General features: G+C 43.0%; 1 protein-coding gene across 1 annotated transcript in view; it reads left to right on the forward strand.

The window, feature by feature from the left end:
- Nucleotides 1-14,405: 14,405 nt before the first annotated feature.
- Nucleotides 14,406-19,560, forward strand: part of LOC311107230 (protocadherin-19-like) — a gene marked incomplete at both ends in the record, with an annotated part of 38,494 nt that continues 33,339 nt past the window's right edge. The window contains one exon of the mRNA XM_084149717.1: nt 14,406-16,537. Coding sequence (XP_084005843.1) covers nt 14,406-16,537 — 2,132 coding nt within the window. The remainder of the gene's footprint in view (nt 16,538-19,560) is intronic.

The raw sequence follows: 19,560 nt of genomic DNA on the forward strand, positions 1-19,560 counted from the left end.
GAGTAGTTGACTGAAAGAGAGAGAAAGACAATAGTTGAACAGTTTTGAACAAATTCATTTTTTTTTTAAATGAAGGCGAAGCAAGAGAGAGAAAGAGAGAGAGTGAGAGCTAGCTATATTTAGTATTTTTTCACTTTCACTTACTTAGCTAGCAAATGCAGCTAGCTAGTTTAGCCTACTCAAACACCCGGCTCAAACAAAGAGGGGATGCTATGTTACCTAGCTCGCTATGGATATCCAACACTGGAACTCTTCCATGTCAAAGTAAGCTTTTGGTTTTATTAGTTTATTGCCACCGGAGCCAACCGGTGTAACTGCTAAACTGCTTGCTAACTGTACACTGTACTGCATGATTGTTGCGGGTTTACTAACGTGTTAGTTCTAGTAGCTACAGTGGCTTGCGAAAGTATTCACCCACCTTGCCATTTTTCCTATTTTGCTGCCTTACAACCTGGAATTAAAATGGATTTTTGGGGGGTTTGTATAATTTGATTTACACAACATGCCTACAACTTTGAAGATGCATAATAATTGTTATTGTGAAACAAACAAGAAATAAGGCAAAAAAATAGAGAACTTGAGCGTGCATAACTATTCGAGATGGATGGGTTCCGCTGGTGTACAGCAATCTTTAAGTCATACCACAGATTCTCAATTGGATTGAGGTCTGGGTTTTCACTAGGCCATTCCAAAACATTTCAATGTTTCCCCTTAAACCACTTGAGTGCTGCTTTAGCAGTATGCTTAGGGTTAGGGTCATTGTCCTGCTGGAAAGTGAACCTCCGTCCCAGTCTCAAATCTCTGGAAGACTGAAACAGGTTTCCCTCAAGAATTTCCCTGTATTTCGCGCCATCCATCATTCCTTCAATTCTGACCAGTTTCCAAGTCCCTGCTGATGAAAAACATCCCCACAGCATGATGCTGCCACCACCATGCTTCACTGTGGGGATGGTGTTCTCGGGGTGATGAGAGGTGTTGGGTTTGCACCAAACATAGGGTTTTCTTTGATGGCCAAAAAGCTCAATTTTAGTCTCATCTGACCAGATTACCTTCTTCCATATGTTTGGGGAGTCTCCTACATGCCTTTTGGCAAACACCAGACGTGTTTGCATATTTTCTTCTTTAATCAATGGCTTTTTTCTGGCCACTCTTCCGTTAAGCCCAGCTCTGTGGAGTGTACGGCTTAAAGTGGTCCTATGGACAGATACTCCAATCTTCGCTGTGGACCTTTGCAGCTCCTTCAGGGTTATCTTCAGTCTCTTTGTTGCCTCTCTGATTAATGCCCTCCTTGCCTGGTCCGTGGGTTTTGGTGGGCGGCCTTATCTTGGCAGTTTGTTGTGGTGCCATATTCTTTCTTTTTTTTAATAATGGATTTAATGGTGCTCCGTGGGATGTTCAAAGTTTCGTCAACTATGACAGACAAATTGAGAATATTTTTTCCAGAAAATCACATTGTAGGATTTTTAATGAATTTATTTGCAAATTATGGTGGAAAATAAGTATTTGGTCACCCACAAACAAGCAAGATATCTGGCTCTCACAGACCTGTAACTTCTTCTTTAAGAGGCTCCTCTGTCCTCCACTCGTTACCTGTATTAATGGCACCTGTTTGAACTTGTTATCAGTATAAAAGACACCTGTCCACAACCTCAAACAGTCAAACTCCAAACTCCACTATGGTCAAGACCAAAGAGCTGTCAAAGGACACCAGAAACACAATTGTAGACCTGCACCAGGCTGGGAAGACTGAATCTGCAATAGGTAAGCAGCTTGGTTTGAAGAAATCAACTGTGGGAGCAATTATTAGGAAATGGAAGACATACAAGACCACTGATTATCTCCCTCGATCTGGGGCTCCACGCAAGATCTCACCCCGTGGGGTCAAAATGATCACAAGAACGGTGAGCAAAAATCCCAGAATCACACGGGGGGGACCTAGTGAATGACCTGCAGAGAGCTGGGACAAAAGTAACAAAGCCTACCATCAGTAACACACTACGCCGCCAGGGACTCAAATCCTGCAGTGCCAGACGTGTCCCCCTGCTTAAGCCAGTACATGTCCAGGCTCGTCTGAAGTTTGCTAGAGTGCATTTGGATGATCCAGAAGAGGATTGGGAGAATGTCATATGGTCAGATGAAACCAAAATATAACTTTTTGGTAAAAACTCAACTCGTCGTGTTTGGAGGACAAAGAATGCTGAGTTGCATCCAAAGAACACCATACCTACTGTGAAGCATGGGGGTGGAAACATCATGCTTTGGGGCTGTTTTTCTGCAAAGGGACCAGGACGACTGATCTGTGTAAAGGAAAGAATGAATGGGGCCATGTATCGTGAGATTTTGAGTGAAAACCTCCTTCCATCAGCAAGGGCATTGAAGATGAAACGTGGCTGGGTCTTTCAGCATGACAATGATCCCAAACACACCGCCCGGGCAACGAAGGAGTGGCTTCGTAAGAAGCATTTCAAGGTCCTGGAGTGGACTAGCCAGTCTCCAGATCTCAACCCCATAGAAAATCTTTGGAGGGAGTTGAAAGTCTGTGTTGCCCAGCGACAGCCCCAAAACATCACTGCTCTAGAGGAGATCTGCATGGAGGAATGGGCCAAAATACCAGAAACAGTGTGTGAAAACCTTGTGAAGACTTACAGAAAACGTTTGACCTGTGTCATTGCCAACAAAGGGTATATAACAAAGTATTGAGAAACTTTTGTTATTGACCAAATACTTATTTTCCACCATAATTTGCAAATAAATTCATTAAAAATCCTACAATGTGATTTTCTGGAATTTTTTTTCTCATTTTGTCTGTCATAGTTGACGTGTACGTATGATGAAAATTACAGGCCTCTCTCATCTTTTTAAGTTGGAGAACTTGCACAATTGGTGGCTGACTAAATACACTTTTTCCCCACTATACATGGGGTACCAGTACAGAGTTGATGTGCAGAGGTATGATGAAATTGATGTAGATTTGTACATATAGGTAGGGATAAAGTGACTAGGCAACAGGATAGATAATAAACAGTAGCAGCAGTGTATGTGATGAGTCAAAAGAGTTTGTGTAAAAAGGGTCAATGCAGTCTTATGGCTTGAGGGTAGAAGCTGTTCAGGGTCCTGTTGGTTCTATACTTGGTGAATCGGTATCGCTTGCCATGCGGTAGCAGAGAGAACAGTCTATGACTTGGTTGGCTGGAATATTTGACCATTTGTAGGGCCTTCCTCTGACACTGCCTGGTATTGAGGTCCAAGATGGCAGGGAGCTCTGCCCCAGTGATATACTGGGCCATACGCACTACCCTCTGTAGCGCCATACCAAGCGGTAATGAAGCCAGTCAAGATGCTCTCAATTATGCAGCTGTATAACTTTTTGAGGATCGGAGGGCCAATGCCAAATCTTTTCAGCATCCTGAGGGGGAAGAGGGGTTATTGTGCCTTCTTCAGGACTGTATTGGTGTGTGTGGACCATGTTAATTCCTTAGTGATGTGGACACTGAAGAAACTTGAAGCTCTCGATCCGCTCCACTACAGCCCTGTCGATGTTCTACCTGGAACAAAAAGGGTTATCCTATGGGGACAGCAGAAGAACCCTTTTAGAACCCTTTTTCTAAGAGTGTTCTTCTGTAGTCTGACTTTCTGTCCCTGCTGCTCGGCTCGAGAGTAGTAGCTGAGTCCCTCTATCGCTGCATTTGCACTATCCTCACCCCTCGCTATCCAACCCGCCTGTCCATGCCTCTCTGTCCGCTGAAACTTGGCCCACGCTCAGACACATAGCTACAGGTAGCTAGCGGAAGACAGAGACAGACAGTGGTGCATTGATTCGGAACGGGCAAGATGGCGGTGCTTGTTTTGGCTGTGGCGGAGGACAACCTTATTATTGGTCTTCATCCACACGGCATCGCGAGAAATTGATTCTCCCTCACCGCCGTGGCCAGAGGCTGAAGGAAGAGAAAGTGACAGGCTTAATCTGTCTACGAGCCCTGTCCCTCAATGATGTTACGCCCTCCACTCCATGCCATGGACACGGTGATGATACGTCCATTAATATCTCTATCCACTCTCTCTATCCGAGGCCACAGTCCTAGAAGCACTGGTATAAGTTGGATGACAATATAATTTGTTCTTATGCCAATATAACCAAGCATTTTGTTGGTTAGCCACAGTCCTAAAAGCACGGCTAGGTGGATTCCACTTGGACTCCATATACTGTATGGCAACATAACAGGGATGTTGTTTTGCCATAGACTCCAGTTAGACAACAATTAGTTTCTCCATATGTGAATACAGTGGGGAGAACAAGTATTTGATACAGTGCCGATTTTGCAGGTTTTCCTACTTACAAAGCATGTAGAGGTCTGTAATTTTTATCATAGGTACACTTCAACTGTGAGAGACGGAATCTAAAACAAAAATCCAGAAAATCACATTGTATGATTTTTAAGTAATTAATTTGCATTTTATTGCATGACATAAGAATTTGATACATCAGAAAAGCAGAACTTAATATTTGGTACAGAAACCTTTGTTTGCAATTACAGAGATCATACGTTTCCTGTTGGTCTTGACCAGGTTTGCACACACTGCAGCAGGGATTTTGGCCCACTCCTCCATACAGACCTTCTCCTGATCCTTCAGGTTTCGGGGCTGTCACTGGGCAATACGGACTTTCAGCTCCCTCCAATGATTTTCTATTGGGTTCAGGTCTGGAGACTGGCTAGGCCACTCCAGGACCTTGAGATGCTTCTTACGGAGCCACTCCTTAGTTGCCCTGGCTGTGTGTTTCAGGTCGTTGTCATGCTGGAAGACCCAGCCACAACCCATCTTCAATGCTCTTACTGAGGGAAGGAGGTTGTTGGCCAAGATCTCGCAATACATGGCCCCATCCATCCTCCCCTCAATACGGTGCAGTCGTCCTGTCCCCTTTGCAGAAAAGCATCCCCAAAGAATGATGTTTCCACCTCCATGCTTCACGGTTGGGATGGTGTTCTTGGGGTTGTACTCATCCTTCTTCTTCCTCCAAACACGGCGAGTGGAGTTTAGACCAAAAAGCTCTATTTCTGTCTCATCAGACCACATGACCTTCTCCCATTCCTCCTCGGGATCATCCAGATGGTCATTGGCAAACTTCAGATAGGCCTGGACATGCGCTGGCTTGAGCAAGGGGACCTTGCATGCGCTGCAGGATTTTAATCCATGACGGCATAGTGTGTTACTAATGGTTTTCTTTGAGACTGTGGTCCCAGCTCTCTTCAGGTCATTGACCAGGTCCTGCCGTGTAGTTCTGGGATGATCCCTCACCGTCCTCATGATCATTGATGCCCCACGAGGTGAGATCTTGCATGGAGCCCCAGACCGAGGGTGATTGACCATCATCTTGAACTTCTTCCATTTTCTAATAATTGAGCCAACAGTTGTTGCCTTCTCACCAAGCTGCTTGCCTATTGTCCTGTAGCCCATCCCAGCCTTGTGCAGGTCTACAATTTTATCCCTGATGTCCTTACACAGCTCTCTGGTCTTGGCCATTGTAGAGAGGTTGGAGTATGTTTGATTGAGTGTGTGGACAGGTGTCTTTTATACAGGTAACGAGTTCAAACAGGTGCAGTTAATACAGGTAATGAGTGGAGAACAGGAGGGCTTCTTAAAGAAAAACTAACAGGTCTGTGAGAGCCAGAATTCTTACTGGTTGGTAGGTGATCAAATACTCATGCAATAAAATGCAAATTAATTACTTAAAAATCATACAATGTGATTTTCTGGATTTTTGTTTTAGATTCCGTCTCTCACAGTTGAAGTGTACCTATGATAAAAAATAACAGACCTCTACATGCTTTGTAAGTAGGAAAACCTTCAAAATCGGCAGTGTATCAAATACTTGTTCTCCCCACTCTATAACTGGAATGTTGTCCTTTGTAAATTTGATGATGTTTTTTTGTATTATGAGCTTGACAATAAGCCATGGTCTGGATGGAAGCTTGTTGATGATGAAAGGCACAAGGAGTTCATCCTCGCTTGTTGTCCCTCACCCAATCTTAATACCACCCTTCTCTCACTTCTCTCTGTGTCCCTCACCCAACGTTAATAGCAGAAATTAATTACATCTAGGTGGTGGTCATGACTCATAGGTAAACAGAACCCAACACCATCTGGGTAATGGTTATGGTTCCTTTAATTGCAAACAAGTAACACCTTTCCCCATGCACAGTAGGGGTGTGCTGACTGTGCTCCACATGTGGTCCAATGTCTTTGGCTACGGAGAAACACATTGTCATGGGCAGTTTGTTAATGAGAGTTAAATTGGCAGTACATTCTGGGTAATTAGACTCTGAAACAATAAAAAGTCACAATCATAATGAAGGGAGAAGTAGCCTAGCCAATCACCGTCGTCTCCTTTTAGATGACAGAAGAGATACAGTAGATTAGTGTCTGAGATCAATATCTGGCTTCGACCAAATGATACAGATAAAACAACACCATACTTAGAAATGTAAACAATTATCTTTACAACCACTCAACACAAAGCACTCAAATCATTAAAATCAAAAGGACAAACCAATGAGTGTAATTTGTCCAGTAGTCCACTTCCATGGAGACAGAGACATAACTAGTGGCTAGCCTACTGACAGTATTGATTTGTTCACTTTAATACCCCTCTCCTATGAAATAGCAACTTTGTTTCAACCTGTGCACAGTTTCAAATGCAATACTGTACAGAATAAAATGTGCAGGCCTTTACTATGCAACGTGATTTAAATATGGCATCTAAAAAGCCTTGAGTAAAAAGCCACACAGCTGCCCATGGTTGTTTTAATTCCCTGTCCATTAAGAATTTATTACGAGGATACTGTATCTAGCCTCAGAATCCACCAAGTATCTTATGTCTTGTAAAAGCACCAGCAATGTACCCTATTACAGGCTACACAGAGAAAAACATTGCTTGTTTTGCTTTTAAAAAAAAAGCAGGAATAACAGAGTAGAGTAGCCTACAGTTGACAGTTAGACGTAAAATAACTCAGGACAAAAATGCATCCATCCATCCAAGCCCATTCTATATCCACATACTGTTACAGATCTATAGGGATTCTTGTATTAATAGAGCCTCTTATGTCACGTGGCGGTAAGACTGCGAGATACTCTGATGCATATTTCACAAGCAATCAGTGTCTTGGCTTTTTCCACGTTGGGATGTATAGCCAGAAATTCGAATATAACAGTTCTCCCACTCTGAAAGTGGAGGGCTGTTTGAGGCTTAAGTATAATAAATATGCTAAGAAATGGAAAATAGCCACAACTGTTAGAGTGTGTTGTACAGGGGTGTGTGGGGGGGGGGGGTGCATTCAACTTATGATAGCCAGTGGGACAACCAATTTTTTTATTTTTTTTTATGGGGGTGGGGGAAGAAGGTTACTTCATACTATTCCAGGTATTCCTTAAAGAGGTAGGGTTTCAAGTGTCTCCCGAAGGTGGTCAGTGACTCCGCTGTCCTGGCGTCGTGGGGGAGCTTGTTCCACGATTGGGGTGTCAGAGCAGCAAATAGCTTTGACTGGGCTGAGCGGGAACTGTGCTTCTGTAGAGGTAGGGGAGCTAGCAGGCCAGAGGTGGATGAACGTAGTGCCCTCGTTTGGGTGTAGGGTCTGATCAGAGCCTGAAGGTAAGGAGGTGCCGTTCCCCTCACAGCTCCGTAGGCAAGCACCATGGTCTTGTAGTAGATGCGAGCCTCAACTGGAAGCCAGTGGAGTGTGCGGAGGAGCGGGGTGACATGAGAGGACTTGGGAAGGTTGAACACCAGACGGGCTGCGGCGTTCTGGATAAGTTGTAGGGGTTTAATGGCACAGGCAGGGAGCCCAGCCAACAGCGAGTTGCAGTAATCCAGACGGGAGATGACAAGTGCCTGGATTAGGACCTGTGCCGCTTTCTGTGTAAGGTAGGGTCGTACTCTGCGAATGTTGTAGAGCATGAACCTGCAGGATCGGGTCATCGCTTTGATGTTAGTAGAGAACGACAGGGTGTTGTCCAGGGTCACGCCAAGGCTCTTTGCACTCTGGGAGGAGGACACAATGGAGTTGTCAACCGTGATGGCGAGATCATGGAGCGGGCAGTCCTTCCCAGGGAGGAAGAGCAGCTCTGTCTTGCTGAGGTTCAGCTTGAGGTGGTGATCCGACATCCACACTGATATGTCTGCCAGACATGCAGAGATGCGATTCGCCACCTGGTTATCAGAAGGGGGAAAGGAGAAAATGAATTGTGTGTCGTCTGCGTAGCAATGATAGGAGAGACCATGTGAGGATATGACAGAGCCAAGTGACTTGGTGTATAGAGAGAATAGGAGAGGGCCTAGAACTGAGCCCTGGGGGACACCAGTGGTGAGAGCACGTGGTGCGGTGACAGATTCTCGTCACGCCACCTGGTAGGAGCGACCTGTCAAGTAGGACGCAATCCAAGAGTGAGCAGCGCCGGAGATGCCCAACTCGGAGAGGGTGGAGAGGAGGATCTGATGGTTCACAGTATCAAAGGCAGCGGATAGGTCTAGAAGGATAAGAGCAGAGGAGAGAGAGTTAGCTTTAGCAGTGCAGAGAGCCTCCGTGACACAGAGAAGAGCAGTCTCAGTTGAATGACCAGTCTTGAAACCTGACTGGTTTGGATCAAGAAAGTCATTCTGAGAGAGATAGCAGGAGAGTTGGCTAGAGACGGCACGCTCAAGAGTTTTGGAGAGAAAAGAAAGAAGGGATACTGGTCTGTAGTTGTTGACATCGGAGGGATCGAGTGTAGGTTTTTTGAGGAAGGGTGCAACTCTCGCTCTCTTGAAGACGGAAGGGACATGGCCAGCGGTCAAGGATGAGTTGATGAGTGAGGTGAGGTAAGGGAGAAGGTCTCCGGAAATGGTCTGGAGAAGAGAGGAGGGGATAGGGTCAAGTGGGCAGGTTGTTGGGAGGCCGGCCGTCACAAGTCGCAAGATTTCATCTGGAGAGAGAGGGGAGAAAGAAGTCAAATCATAGGGTAGGGCAGTGTGAGCAGGACCAGCGGTGTCATTTGACTTAATAAATGAGGATCGGATGTCGTCAACCTTCTTTTCAAAATGGTTGATGAAATCATCCACAGAGAGGGAGGAGGGAGGGGAGGAGGAGGAGGATTCAGCAGGGAGGAGAAGATGGCAAAGAGCTTCATAGGGTTTATCGTTGGAATGTGAAACCAAACGAGGAAAAGGTGTGCTTTAGGACCATGCGGACGCCTCCGAGCGGTCGGGTAGGCTGTTTGGAGTGTTATCCAACAGAAAAAATATAAATATACACTGTCAGTCAAAAGTTTGGACACACCTACTCATTCCAGGGTTTTTCTTTAGTTTTACTATTTTTTACATTGTAGAATAATAGTGAAGGCATCAAAACTATGAAATAACACATGGAATCATGAAGTAACCAAAAAAGTGTTAAACAAATCAAAATATATGATATATTTGAGATTCTTCAAATAGCCACCCTTTGCCTTGATGACAGCTTTGCACACTCTTGGCATTCTCTCAACCAGCTTCATGAGGTAGTCAGCTGGAATGCATTTCAATTAACAGGTGTGCCTTCTTAAAGTTAATTTGTGGAATTTCTTTCCTTCTTAATGCGTTTGAGCCAATCAGTTGTGTTGTGACAAGGTAGCGGGGGTATACAGAGGATAGCCCTATTTGGTAAAAGACCAAGTCCATATTATGGAAAGAAAAGCTCAAATAAGCAAAGAGAAACGACAGTCAATACGGAACATTTCAAGAACTTTGAAAGTTTCTTGAAGTGCAGTCGCAAAAAACATCAAGCACTTTGATGAAACTAGCTCTCATGAGGACCGCCACAGGATTGGAAGACCCAGAGTTACCTCTGTTGCATAGGATAAGTTCATTAGAGTTACCAGCCTCAGAAATTGCAGCCCAAATAAATGCTTCACAGAGTTCAAGTCACAGACACATCTCAACATCAACTGTCCAGAGGGGACTGTGTGAATCAGGCTTTCATGATCGAATTGCTGTAAAGACACCACTACTAAAGGACTCCAATAATAAGAAGAGACCTGCTTGGCCAAGAAACACAAGCAATGGACATTAGACCAGTGGAAATGTGTCCTTTGGTCTGGAGTTCAAATTTGAGATTTCTGGTTCCAACCGCCGTGTCTTTGTGAGATGTGGTGTGGGTGAACGGATGATCGCCGCATGTGTAGTTCCCAACATAAAGCATGGAGGAGGAGGTGTTATGGTGTGGGGGTGCTTTGCTGGTGACACTGTCTGTGATTTTTTTGGAATTCAAGGCACACTTAAACAGCATGGCTACCACAGCATTCTGCAGCGATACGCCATTCCCATCTGGTTTGCGCTTATTGGGACTATCATTTGTTTTTCAACAGGACAATGACCCAACACACCTCCAGGCTGTGTAAGCACAATTTTACCAAGAAGGAGTGATGGAGTGCTGCATCAGATGAGCTGGCCTCCACAATCCCCCGACCTCAACCCAATTGAGATTGTTTAGGATGAGTCGGAGAGCAGAGTGAAGAAAAAGCAGCCAACAAGTGCTCAGCATATGTGGGAACTCCTTCTAGCCTGTTGGAAAAGCATTACAGGTGAAGCTGGTTGAGAGAATGCCAAGAGTGTGCAAAGCTGTCATCAAGGCAAAGAGTGGCTATTTGAAGAATCTCAAATATAAAATATATTTTAATTTGTTGAACACTTTTTTCGTTACTACATGATTCCATATGTGTTATTTTATAGTTCTGATGTCTTCACTATTATTCTACAATGTAGGAAATAGTACAAATAAAGAAAAACCCTTGAATGAGTAGGTGTGTCCAAACGTTTGACTGGTAATATATAATATATATATATATATATATATATATATATATATATATATATATATATATATATATATATATATATATATATATATATATATATATATATATATATAACATATATTATGTCCCCCCCACTTCTAAAACCAAAGTTGCGCCCCTGGTGTTGTATTACAGAAATATGGCTATTTGGTATAATAGTTTGATGTATGGCTTTTACAATTTTTCATTACATCTCAGGTAAGATATGAGGAATACAAAACATTTCTGTGAAAGCATAAGTTGTGGACAAATACTGTTTGTCGATAATAAGAAAACAATAACCACCTGTAATACAAACAGGAAATCAAACAAATTACATCCAAACGTAATAAAACGCTGAAAAACCAAATAACTGCATATTACAACGCAAGATGGTCTGCCACAATGAGAAAGGTGTGGGTTATGCAATTTAACAATAGGCAGAATGTTTGTGACAAATGTTGTTGGGTCAATGTCAATAACCGAGCCAAGCAGCAAAAGGACACTAGGTGTCACCCTTGTGACTTTTAAACCGGGTTACCCTCGATATGGTCTTGGTTGTCTGCAGCCAAGTTTACCAGATGGGAGGAGTGAGCTGGGGAGTGAGAAGGCAGCGAAACCCACGAGGGAAAGGATGTATATTCTAAATGATAAATAAGCCTTACAACACACATACTAGGCCTAGTCGTTGCCACAAAAAAAAATGTATTAGACTACATGACATATCCAAGCAAATAGCCAATATTTTTGTCGACGGATAACATATGCAGTCTATCGCATCCTCAAAATAGTAATTTTAGGAATAGGAACTGGCCAATTTTTATACACATGACACAAATGTAACAAACATCAGTGTGCTTTCTGTACCATTAGTACAACAATCAAATATTGCTACTCAGTATCGTGAACTTCTGAATGTACGTTTATATGACTTCTCAGGTAGGCTAGCCTTCATTTCCACTGATTGACGTGGGAGGTTATATTGCTGTTTGCACCTAAAAGCAGATCGAAGTAGCCTAGTCTACAGGTAATTTACAGTAGTAGCCTTATCAGGGATCAGCTGGCATGACACAAAAAGTGTTCATTTCAACAGACCGAACGACTGCAGTGAACTATCATAAAGAATGCTCTCAAATTATTTTAATTAGAACATGTTTCTGCATCAATGCAATCATATTTTTTTTGTTATTGTAATATCGTTTTCTTCACATCTAAGAAATGCAATGTGTATGTGTATGCATGTATGTACGTACGTGTGTGTGTGCACGTGACTGAGTGTGTGTGTGAGAGAGAGGGAGAAATTGCAGCCTGCGACTACAAGCACATTTGTTTAATTGTGCAGAAATACAGACATGATGTGCCATAAATAACATACAACATAACACTTGTCGTCATTATATTGGTAACGAACGTGTCCTCGTTTTACATGACAAACTATACCTACCTGTTTCTCAAGAATGGGCGGCAGGTAGCTTAGTGGTTAAGAGCGTTGTGCCAGTAACCGAAAGGTCGCTGGTTCTAATCCCCGAGCCGACTAGGTGAAAAATCTGTCGATGTGCCCTTGAGCAAGGCACTTAACACTAATTGCTCCTGTAAATCGCTCTGGGTAAGAGCGTCTGCTAAATGACAAAAAAAAAAAAAGAATGAGTGGTGTTACATTTCACGCATCTACAGTACAACATTCTGAAGCCGACAAAAGGACCAGCGTTTCATAATCAAATTTGGCTCACCGTAACAAAATAGGCTGCTATACGTCCATTATGTAAGGAAAGCATATATCAAATCATCGGGAAGTCATCAGCAATCATGTGTGGATCAAGTATAATTTCGATACATAAAGCCATGGCATCATTGAAGGATTGGACTCTCTCTGTCCTCAGATCCCAGTCGAAAACAGCTGCATTTTGGGCAAACCCTGAATACCACCGGTATATCACACTGAGAAAGAAAGCATGTAAACACTCCGATTGCATTGGAATGACGATAAACGCGATATTAACATGCAGTATTAAATAGAGTAAACATACTAAGAGGTCTAACCATTAGGCTATATAGACATAGGGTAGTTAAATAGTCCTACTACATTATAAACATCGAGTAATAAATACATACATGTATTTACACTACTTAACCCATTCCACAGATGAACAAGTGTGCAGGTAGCTGGGCGAGTTTTCATTGCTGTATATTTCCCCACCCACCAGCAAATCCAACCCTCCTGTGTAACCTCTGATTGGTTGAGGGGATTGCGGGTCCTGGTCCTGAGAATTAGCGCTCAGCGCTGAGCTGTGCATTCGGCAGTGTGTACTATTGATGCGAGCCGAGCCGGAGCGCGTATTGGAGTGAACTAGTAACCAACTGACAACGAGTGGTGCTGGATATTTTCATGCATTTGGCTCTGCTGCATGCTTGAAACGAACTGCTTTTTACTGTGACGGTATAACATCATTTTTTTTGCCTCAATATTTTTACACTGGATTTGATATTGACAATATCTCCCTGGGACGTGTTCGATGTCTCCATGTGTGAGATCGGAGGAAATTAATTAGTAAAAGAAAGATACAAGACATTGAGAGAGAGAGAGAGAGAGAGAGAGAGAGAGAGAGAGAGAGAGAGAGAGAGAGATAGAGAGAGAGAGAGAGATAGAGAGAGAGAGAGAGAGAGCGAGAGAGAGAGAGAGAGAGAGAGAAAGAGAGAGAGAAACCTCTAACTGCTCGCCTGGAAATAAAAAGGTAACCTTGGTCTTCACTGATAGCATTAGGCCCATAAAAGTCGTTCTGGCAAAAGCATCATTGGTCTACATTCGATGACTGGACTTTGGCTATTCACGGATTTTCTCAATGCGGATTCATTTTTTACGTTTCCATCGGATATGTGGTGTGATATAATTGCCCATTGAAGAGGAAAAGTCATTACAACTTGAACAAATCATTCATATGAATGTGTGGAACGTTTGCGTAAAATCCAGTTTGTCTAAAATGCTCCTTATGGTTATGGTATCGGAATCATGATGCTGGGAAGAATTGAACTGGATAATTTTTAGCCAATTGTTTAATCTTCAGTGAACATTATTTATTTGTGAACCTGTTCATTAGAATTTTCCTACCTTTTGATTTTTAAATTCATTATTTACATTGTTTTCCAGCCTGCATCGAAATGGTCGGTTTATCATGTCAGACGTTCCGATAGTTGTAGCTTGATATAAACAGCGCAGATGTACATGGTGTTCTGAGACCATCAGTGTTCTGAGACCATTCAGAATGTTTTCTAAGGTCTATCCTCAAGATCTCATGCGTTGCAGCAGATTAGAGAATGTGGTTTATCTCAGAAGAGTACAATGAGGTAGATGGACTTAAGACCATATCGATATAATCAAGTTATATTTATATCAGATAGGAGGAGCCTTTTCTGTTATCGAAACCTATTCCCAGGATAACTTTTCGATGAGATTAGCTAACTGGAGAATTGTGCCCGTTATCTCTGATATGCATAGGTGTGCATGATCATACGAGGTCCCAATTAAATCTAAGGAAAAATCAACAGGTACAATGTACGCCAAGGAGATGGATTTTATGCAAATTCTTTGGATAGTCCTTTTATGCTGGACTGGGGCTGATTCTGTTATCAATTTGAAATACTCGATAAACGAGGAGCAGAAGGCTGGGTATATCATTGGAAATGTGACAAAGGACGCACAAACTCAAGGATTTGCCATTGCACCGCGTGCACCGTACTTGCGGGTCATCTCGAATTCAGAGCCGCGATGGGTGGAACTCAGCCCGGCTGGACTTCTCCTCACACATCAGAAAATAGACCGGGATGTGGCTTGCCGACAGACGTCAAAGTGCACTGTCTCTCTGGAGGTGATGTCAAACTATATGGAGATCTGTGTCATTAAAGTTGAAATTGTGGATTTGAACGATAATGCGCCCAGATTCCCCACAAACCACATTGACATTGAAATCTCAGAGAATGCCTCCCCTGGTACCAGGTTTCCCCTAGAGGGGGCAAGCGATCCGGACTCGGGGATCTTCGGTGTGCAATCATATTCGATCACCCCGAATGAGCTCTTCGGGTTGGAGATTAAGACTAGGGGGGACGGGTCCAAGATTGCCGAACTCGTAGTGCAAAAATCGTTAGATAGGGAGACCCAGTCTCACTATTCATACGAAATCAGTGCAGAAGACGGCGGAGACCCCCCAAAGATTGGCGCAGTCCAGCTCAATATTAAAGTAATGGATTCAAATGATAATAATCCCGTTTTTGACCAGCCTGTGTATACAGTGAACGTGATGGAGAATTATCCTATTAATACACTTGTAATTGACTTGAATGCAACGGATCCTGACGAGGGAACTAATGGTGAGGTTGTGTACTCGTTTAACAGTTACGTCACCGAGAAAACTAGAGATGTATTCAAAATTGACCCTAGAACCGGTATTATCACTGTAAATGGCCCTTTGGATTATGAAGCAACCCATATTTACGAGATTGATGTCCAAGCCAAAGATTTAGGTCCCAATTCTATTCCGGCTCATTGTAAAGTCACGGTCAATGTGATGGATGCAAATGATAACCCACCTGTCATTAGTTTATTGTCGGTGAACACAGAGCTGATTGAAGTGAGTGAGAACGCGCTACGTGGATACGTTATTGCATTAGTGAGGGTCTCAGATAAGGACGCGGGCGCGAATGGCAAGGTGCAGTGTAGACTACAAGGCAACGTTCCTTTCAAGCTCCAGGAATACGAGAGTTTCTCAACCATCCTTGTCGATGGCAGGCTAGACAGAGAGCAGAGGGACACGTACAATCTAACTATCCAAGCAGAGGACAGTGGCACCCCCCCTTTACGCGCCACTAAGTCGTTTGTAGTGAAAGTCACAGATGAAAATGATAACCCTCCCCACTTCCTAAAACCCCATTACCAAGAGATGGTCCTAGAAAACAACCTGCCCGGCTCATGTTTGCTGGCAGTGTCAGCTGTAGATCCCGATTTGGGCATGAATGGCACCGTTTCATACACCATCGTGCCCAGTGAGATTAAACACATGGACGTAAACACATATGTCAGCATAAATCCTTCAGGACGTATTTACTCCATGAGATCATTCGACCACGAGTACACTAGGACTTTTGACTTCAAAGTTTTGGCCAGGGACCAGGGGAATCCGTCCTTATCCAGTAACGCGACGGTGCGCATTGTCGTTTTGGATGTGAATGACAATACACCTGTTATGACCACTCCACCCCTGGTAAATGGCACCGCGGAGGTATCCATTCCAAGGAACGCAGGAGTGGGTTACCTGGTGACCCAAGTCAAGGCCGACGACTACGACGAGGGGGAGAATGGAAGGCTGACCTATACCATTTCGGAGGGAGACAGGCCTTTCTTTGAGATCGACCAGGTGAATGGAGAGGTGCGGTCCACCAAGATGTTCGGGGAGCAGGTCAAGTCGACCTACGAGATCACAGTGGTGGCACGCGACCACGGGAAACCGTCGTTGTCGGCCTCTGCATACATTGTTGTCTACCTCTCACCTGACCTGAACGCCCAGGAATCTATTGGACCAGTAAACCTGTCATTGATTTTCATCATTGCCCTGGGCTCTATTGCTGCTATCCTGTTCGTCACTATGATTTTTGTGGCAGTCAAGTGCAAAAGGGATAACAAGGAGATCCGAACGTACAACTGCAGGTACTGAAAACAGCTCTTCATGCGCATCTCATTACTTTGGTGTTTCAGTCACTCATGGTTATAGCCAATTACCTATTTTCCTCATAGGCCTACATTTCCACAATTTATTGCCCATTCAGTGGTGCGCGCGTGTGTGTGTGTGCTGGCGGTTTGCGCGCCCTTGCGTGCGTGCCTCCGTGTGTGTGTGTTGTTCCGGCTGTCGTGAGTGCACGTAGCTGTATTTCTAGTGCATGTTGAGGGGCCGAATGTTAGGCGGCACTAAGGAATGCAGGTGCCCAGAATTGATAAGTAAAAATGACTTATGGACTCCTAGACCAGGCGTCGTTGCCTTACTTCTTTTTGCAAACGCTCACAATTACCTAGGACTAATAATCTTGGCTAGGTGAGGACAATTAGCTGAATTTTACGGTTATTGAATTTCTAGTGCATGTTATTCCCAAAGGTTTAAATGGATGTTCTAAAGGAGACAGCATAGCCTACGATTCTGCAAGATGATAATAATAGTGTTAATAATAATACATAAAAAAATTGAAAACAAATACAAATCAAGTGGGATCTATTATTATACTAAAACTACTAAGTCATGCAGCTTTGAACCATCTAGGCATCTGCTAAATTAAAAAAATGTCAAATGTAAATGTTTTACATACAGATCTCATATTACTGAATTAATTTTTTATTTTTTTTATTTTTTTATTTGTTACATTTGACTGTGTAAAACTTAGAGAGTGAGGCGGATATATAGTGTTTTGCAAAAAAAACATGATTATTTGTTTCAAGTGATAGATTTCAAACAAATATATGTTTGTCATTGAACAACCCCATGCCATGATTAGATAGTGAACAGACACACTAATCTCTTTCATAAGTTCTTTAAAGAATAAAAGCTAATTTACCAACATTTCTGAAAATTGATATATAGCGTTCTGGAATGAAACTTTTCACATATTCATGGCTAATGGTTAATATTGATCACCTATTGATTTGAAATCTAAAGCAGTCATGTATTTGCAGTATCATGTGATGGTTGGTGAGATATCCACATCAGGTTTCTCCAATCCTTATTCTTTAGAGATGTAGATTTGATGAGGGTTTCACCTAGTAGGAGAGCATCTTTACATTCAGTATTCTAAATGTGTAGGATAGCACCTCTAAAGCCTCACTTGTTAAGATACATAGCTTCTACTGAACGAAAAGATAAACCCAACATGCAACAATTTCAACAATTTTACTGAGTAACAGTTCATATAAGGAAATCAGTCAATTGAAATAAATTCATTAGGCTCTAATCTTTTGATTTCACATGACTGGGCAGGGGTGCAGCCATGGGTGGGCCTGGGAGGGCAAAGGTCCACTCACTTGGGAGCCAGGCCCACCCACTGCGGAGCCAGGCCCAGCCAATCAGAATTAGCTTTTCCCCACAAAAGGTCTTTATTACAGACATAAATACTCCTCCGTTTCATCAGCTGTCTGGGTGGCTGGTCTCAGACGATCCCACAGGTGAAGAAGCCGGATGTGGAGGTCCTGGGTTGGCGTGGTTACACATGGTCTGCAGTTGTGAGGCCGGTTGGACGTACTGCCAAATTCTCTAAAACGACATTGGAGGTGGCTTATGGTAGAGAAATGAACATTAAATTATCTGGCAACAGCTCTGGTGGACATTCCTGCAGTCAGCATGTCAATTGCGCGCTCCCTCAAAACTTGAGACATCAATCAATCAATCAAATGCATTTAAAAAGCCCTTTTTACATCAGCAGATGTCACAAAGTGCTATACAGAAACCCAGCCTATGACTCCGAACAGCAAGCAATGAAGATGTAGAAGCACGGTGGCTAGGAAAAACTCACTAGAAAGGCAGGAACTTAGGAAGGAACCTAGAGAGGAACCAGGCTCTGAGGGGTGGCCAGTCCTGCCAAATTCTCTAAAACGATGTTGGAGGCGGCTTATGGTAGAGAAATGAACATTAAATTCTCTGGCAACAGCTCTGGTGGACATTCCTGCAGTCAGCATGCCAATTGCGTTGTGTGACAAAACTGTACATTTTAGAGGGGCCTTTTATTGTCCACAGCACAAGGTGCATCTGTGTAATCATCGTGCTGTTTAATCAGCTTCTTTATATGCCACACCTGTCATTTTGATTATCTTGGCAAAGGAGAAATGCTCACTAACAGGGACGTAAACAAATTGGTCCCAAAAACTTGGGACAAATAAGCTTTTTGTTCGCATGGAAAAGTTCAGGGATCTTTTATTTCAGCACACGAAACAGGTTGCGTTTATATTTTTGTTCAGTAAAGTCATTGTTGTCAACACAAACAGCACACAGACTAATTAAATGACATAGGAATAAAAACATAATTTTAATTCTGAAAACCCAATGCTCTTAGAGAGCTAAGCAAAGGACTCTAGACATAAGTTATGTTATTAAGACAATTTATAGGAGTTTTAGGGCATTTTATATAATAATAATATAATATGCCATTTAGCAGACGCTTTTATCCAAAGCGACTTACAGTCATGTGTGCATACATTTTTACGTATGGGTGGTCCCGGGGATCGAACCCACTATCCTGGCGTTACAAGCGCCATGCTCTACCAATTGAGCTACAGATGATTTGTTTTTCAAAGATGGCTTTCATTGTCATGTTGATTAACATAGCCTAGTACATTTCTCAGCATGCTTTCTCATTTGAATGTGACCCACAATGCACTATTTCTCTAATAAAAAACCCACTAGAAACCAACCAACCATTCAAACAAATAACTAAGGTGAATCAAATAATATATGACCAACACCACCTAACCACGTAACCTTCCTCTTTAAAAAAAAAAAATCCTCTTCCTGCCGGGTACTTTAATCAATATTGATGTGCAGTGCTCCTGAGTAGCTAGCTACCACCTGAAACCTGAGCAGTGCTTATCTGCAATTTATTTCTCATTCTCTTTGATTCTCCTGTCCATTTTCTGATTTTGGGCCCAGAAGCACTAGAGAGAACAATGACAGAATGATGCACTCTTTTTTTTAC

The sequence above is a fragment of the Coregonus lavaretus genome, assembly GCF_964263955.1.
Source record: "Coregonus lavaretus genome assembly, chromosome: 32".
Lineage (NCBI taxonomy): Eukaryota > Metazoa > Chordata > Actinopteri > Salmoniformes > Salmonidae > Coregonus > Coregonus lavaretus.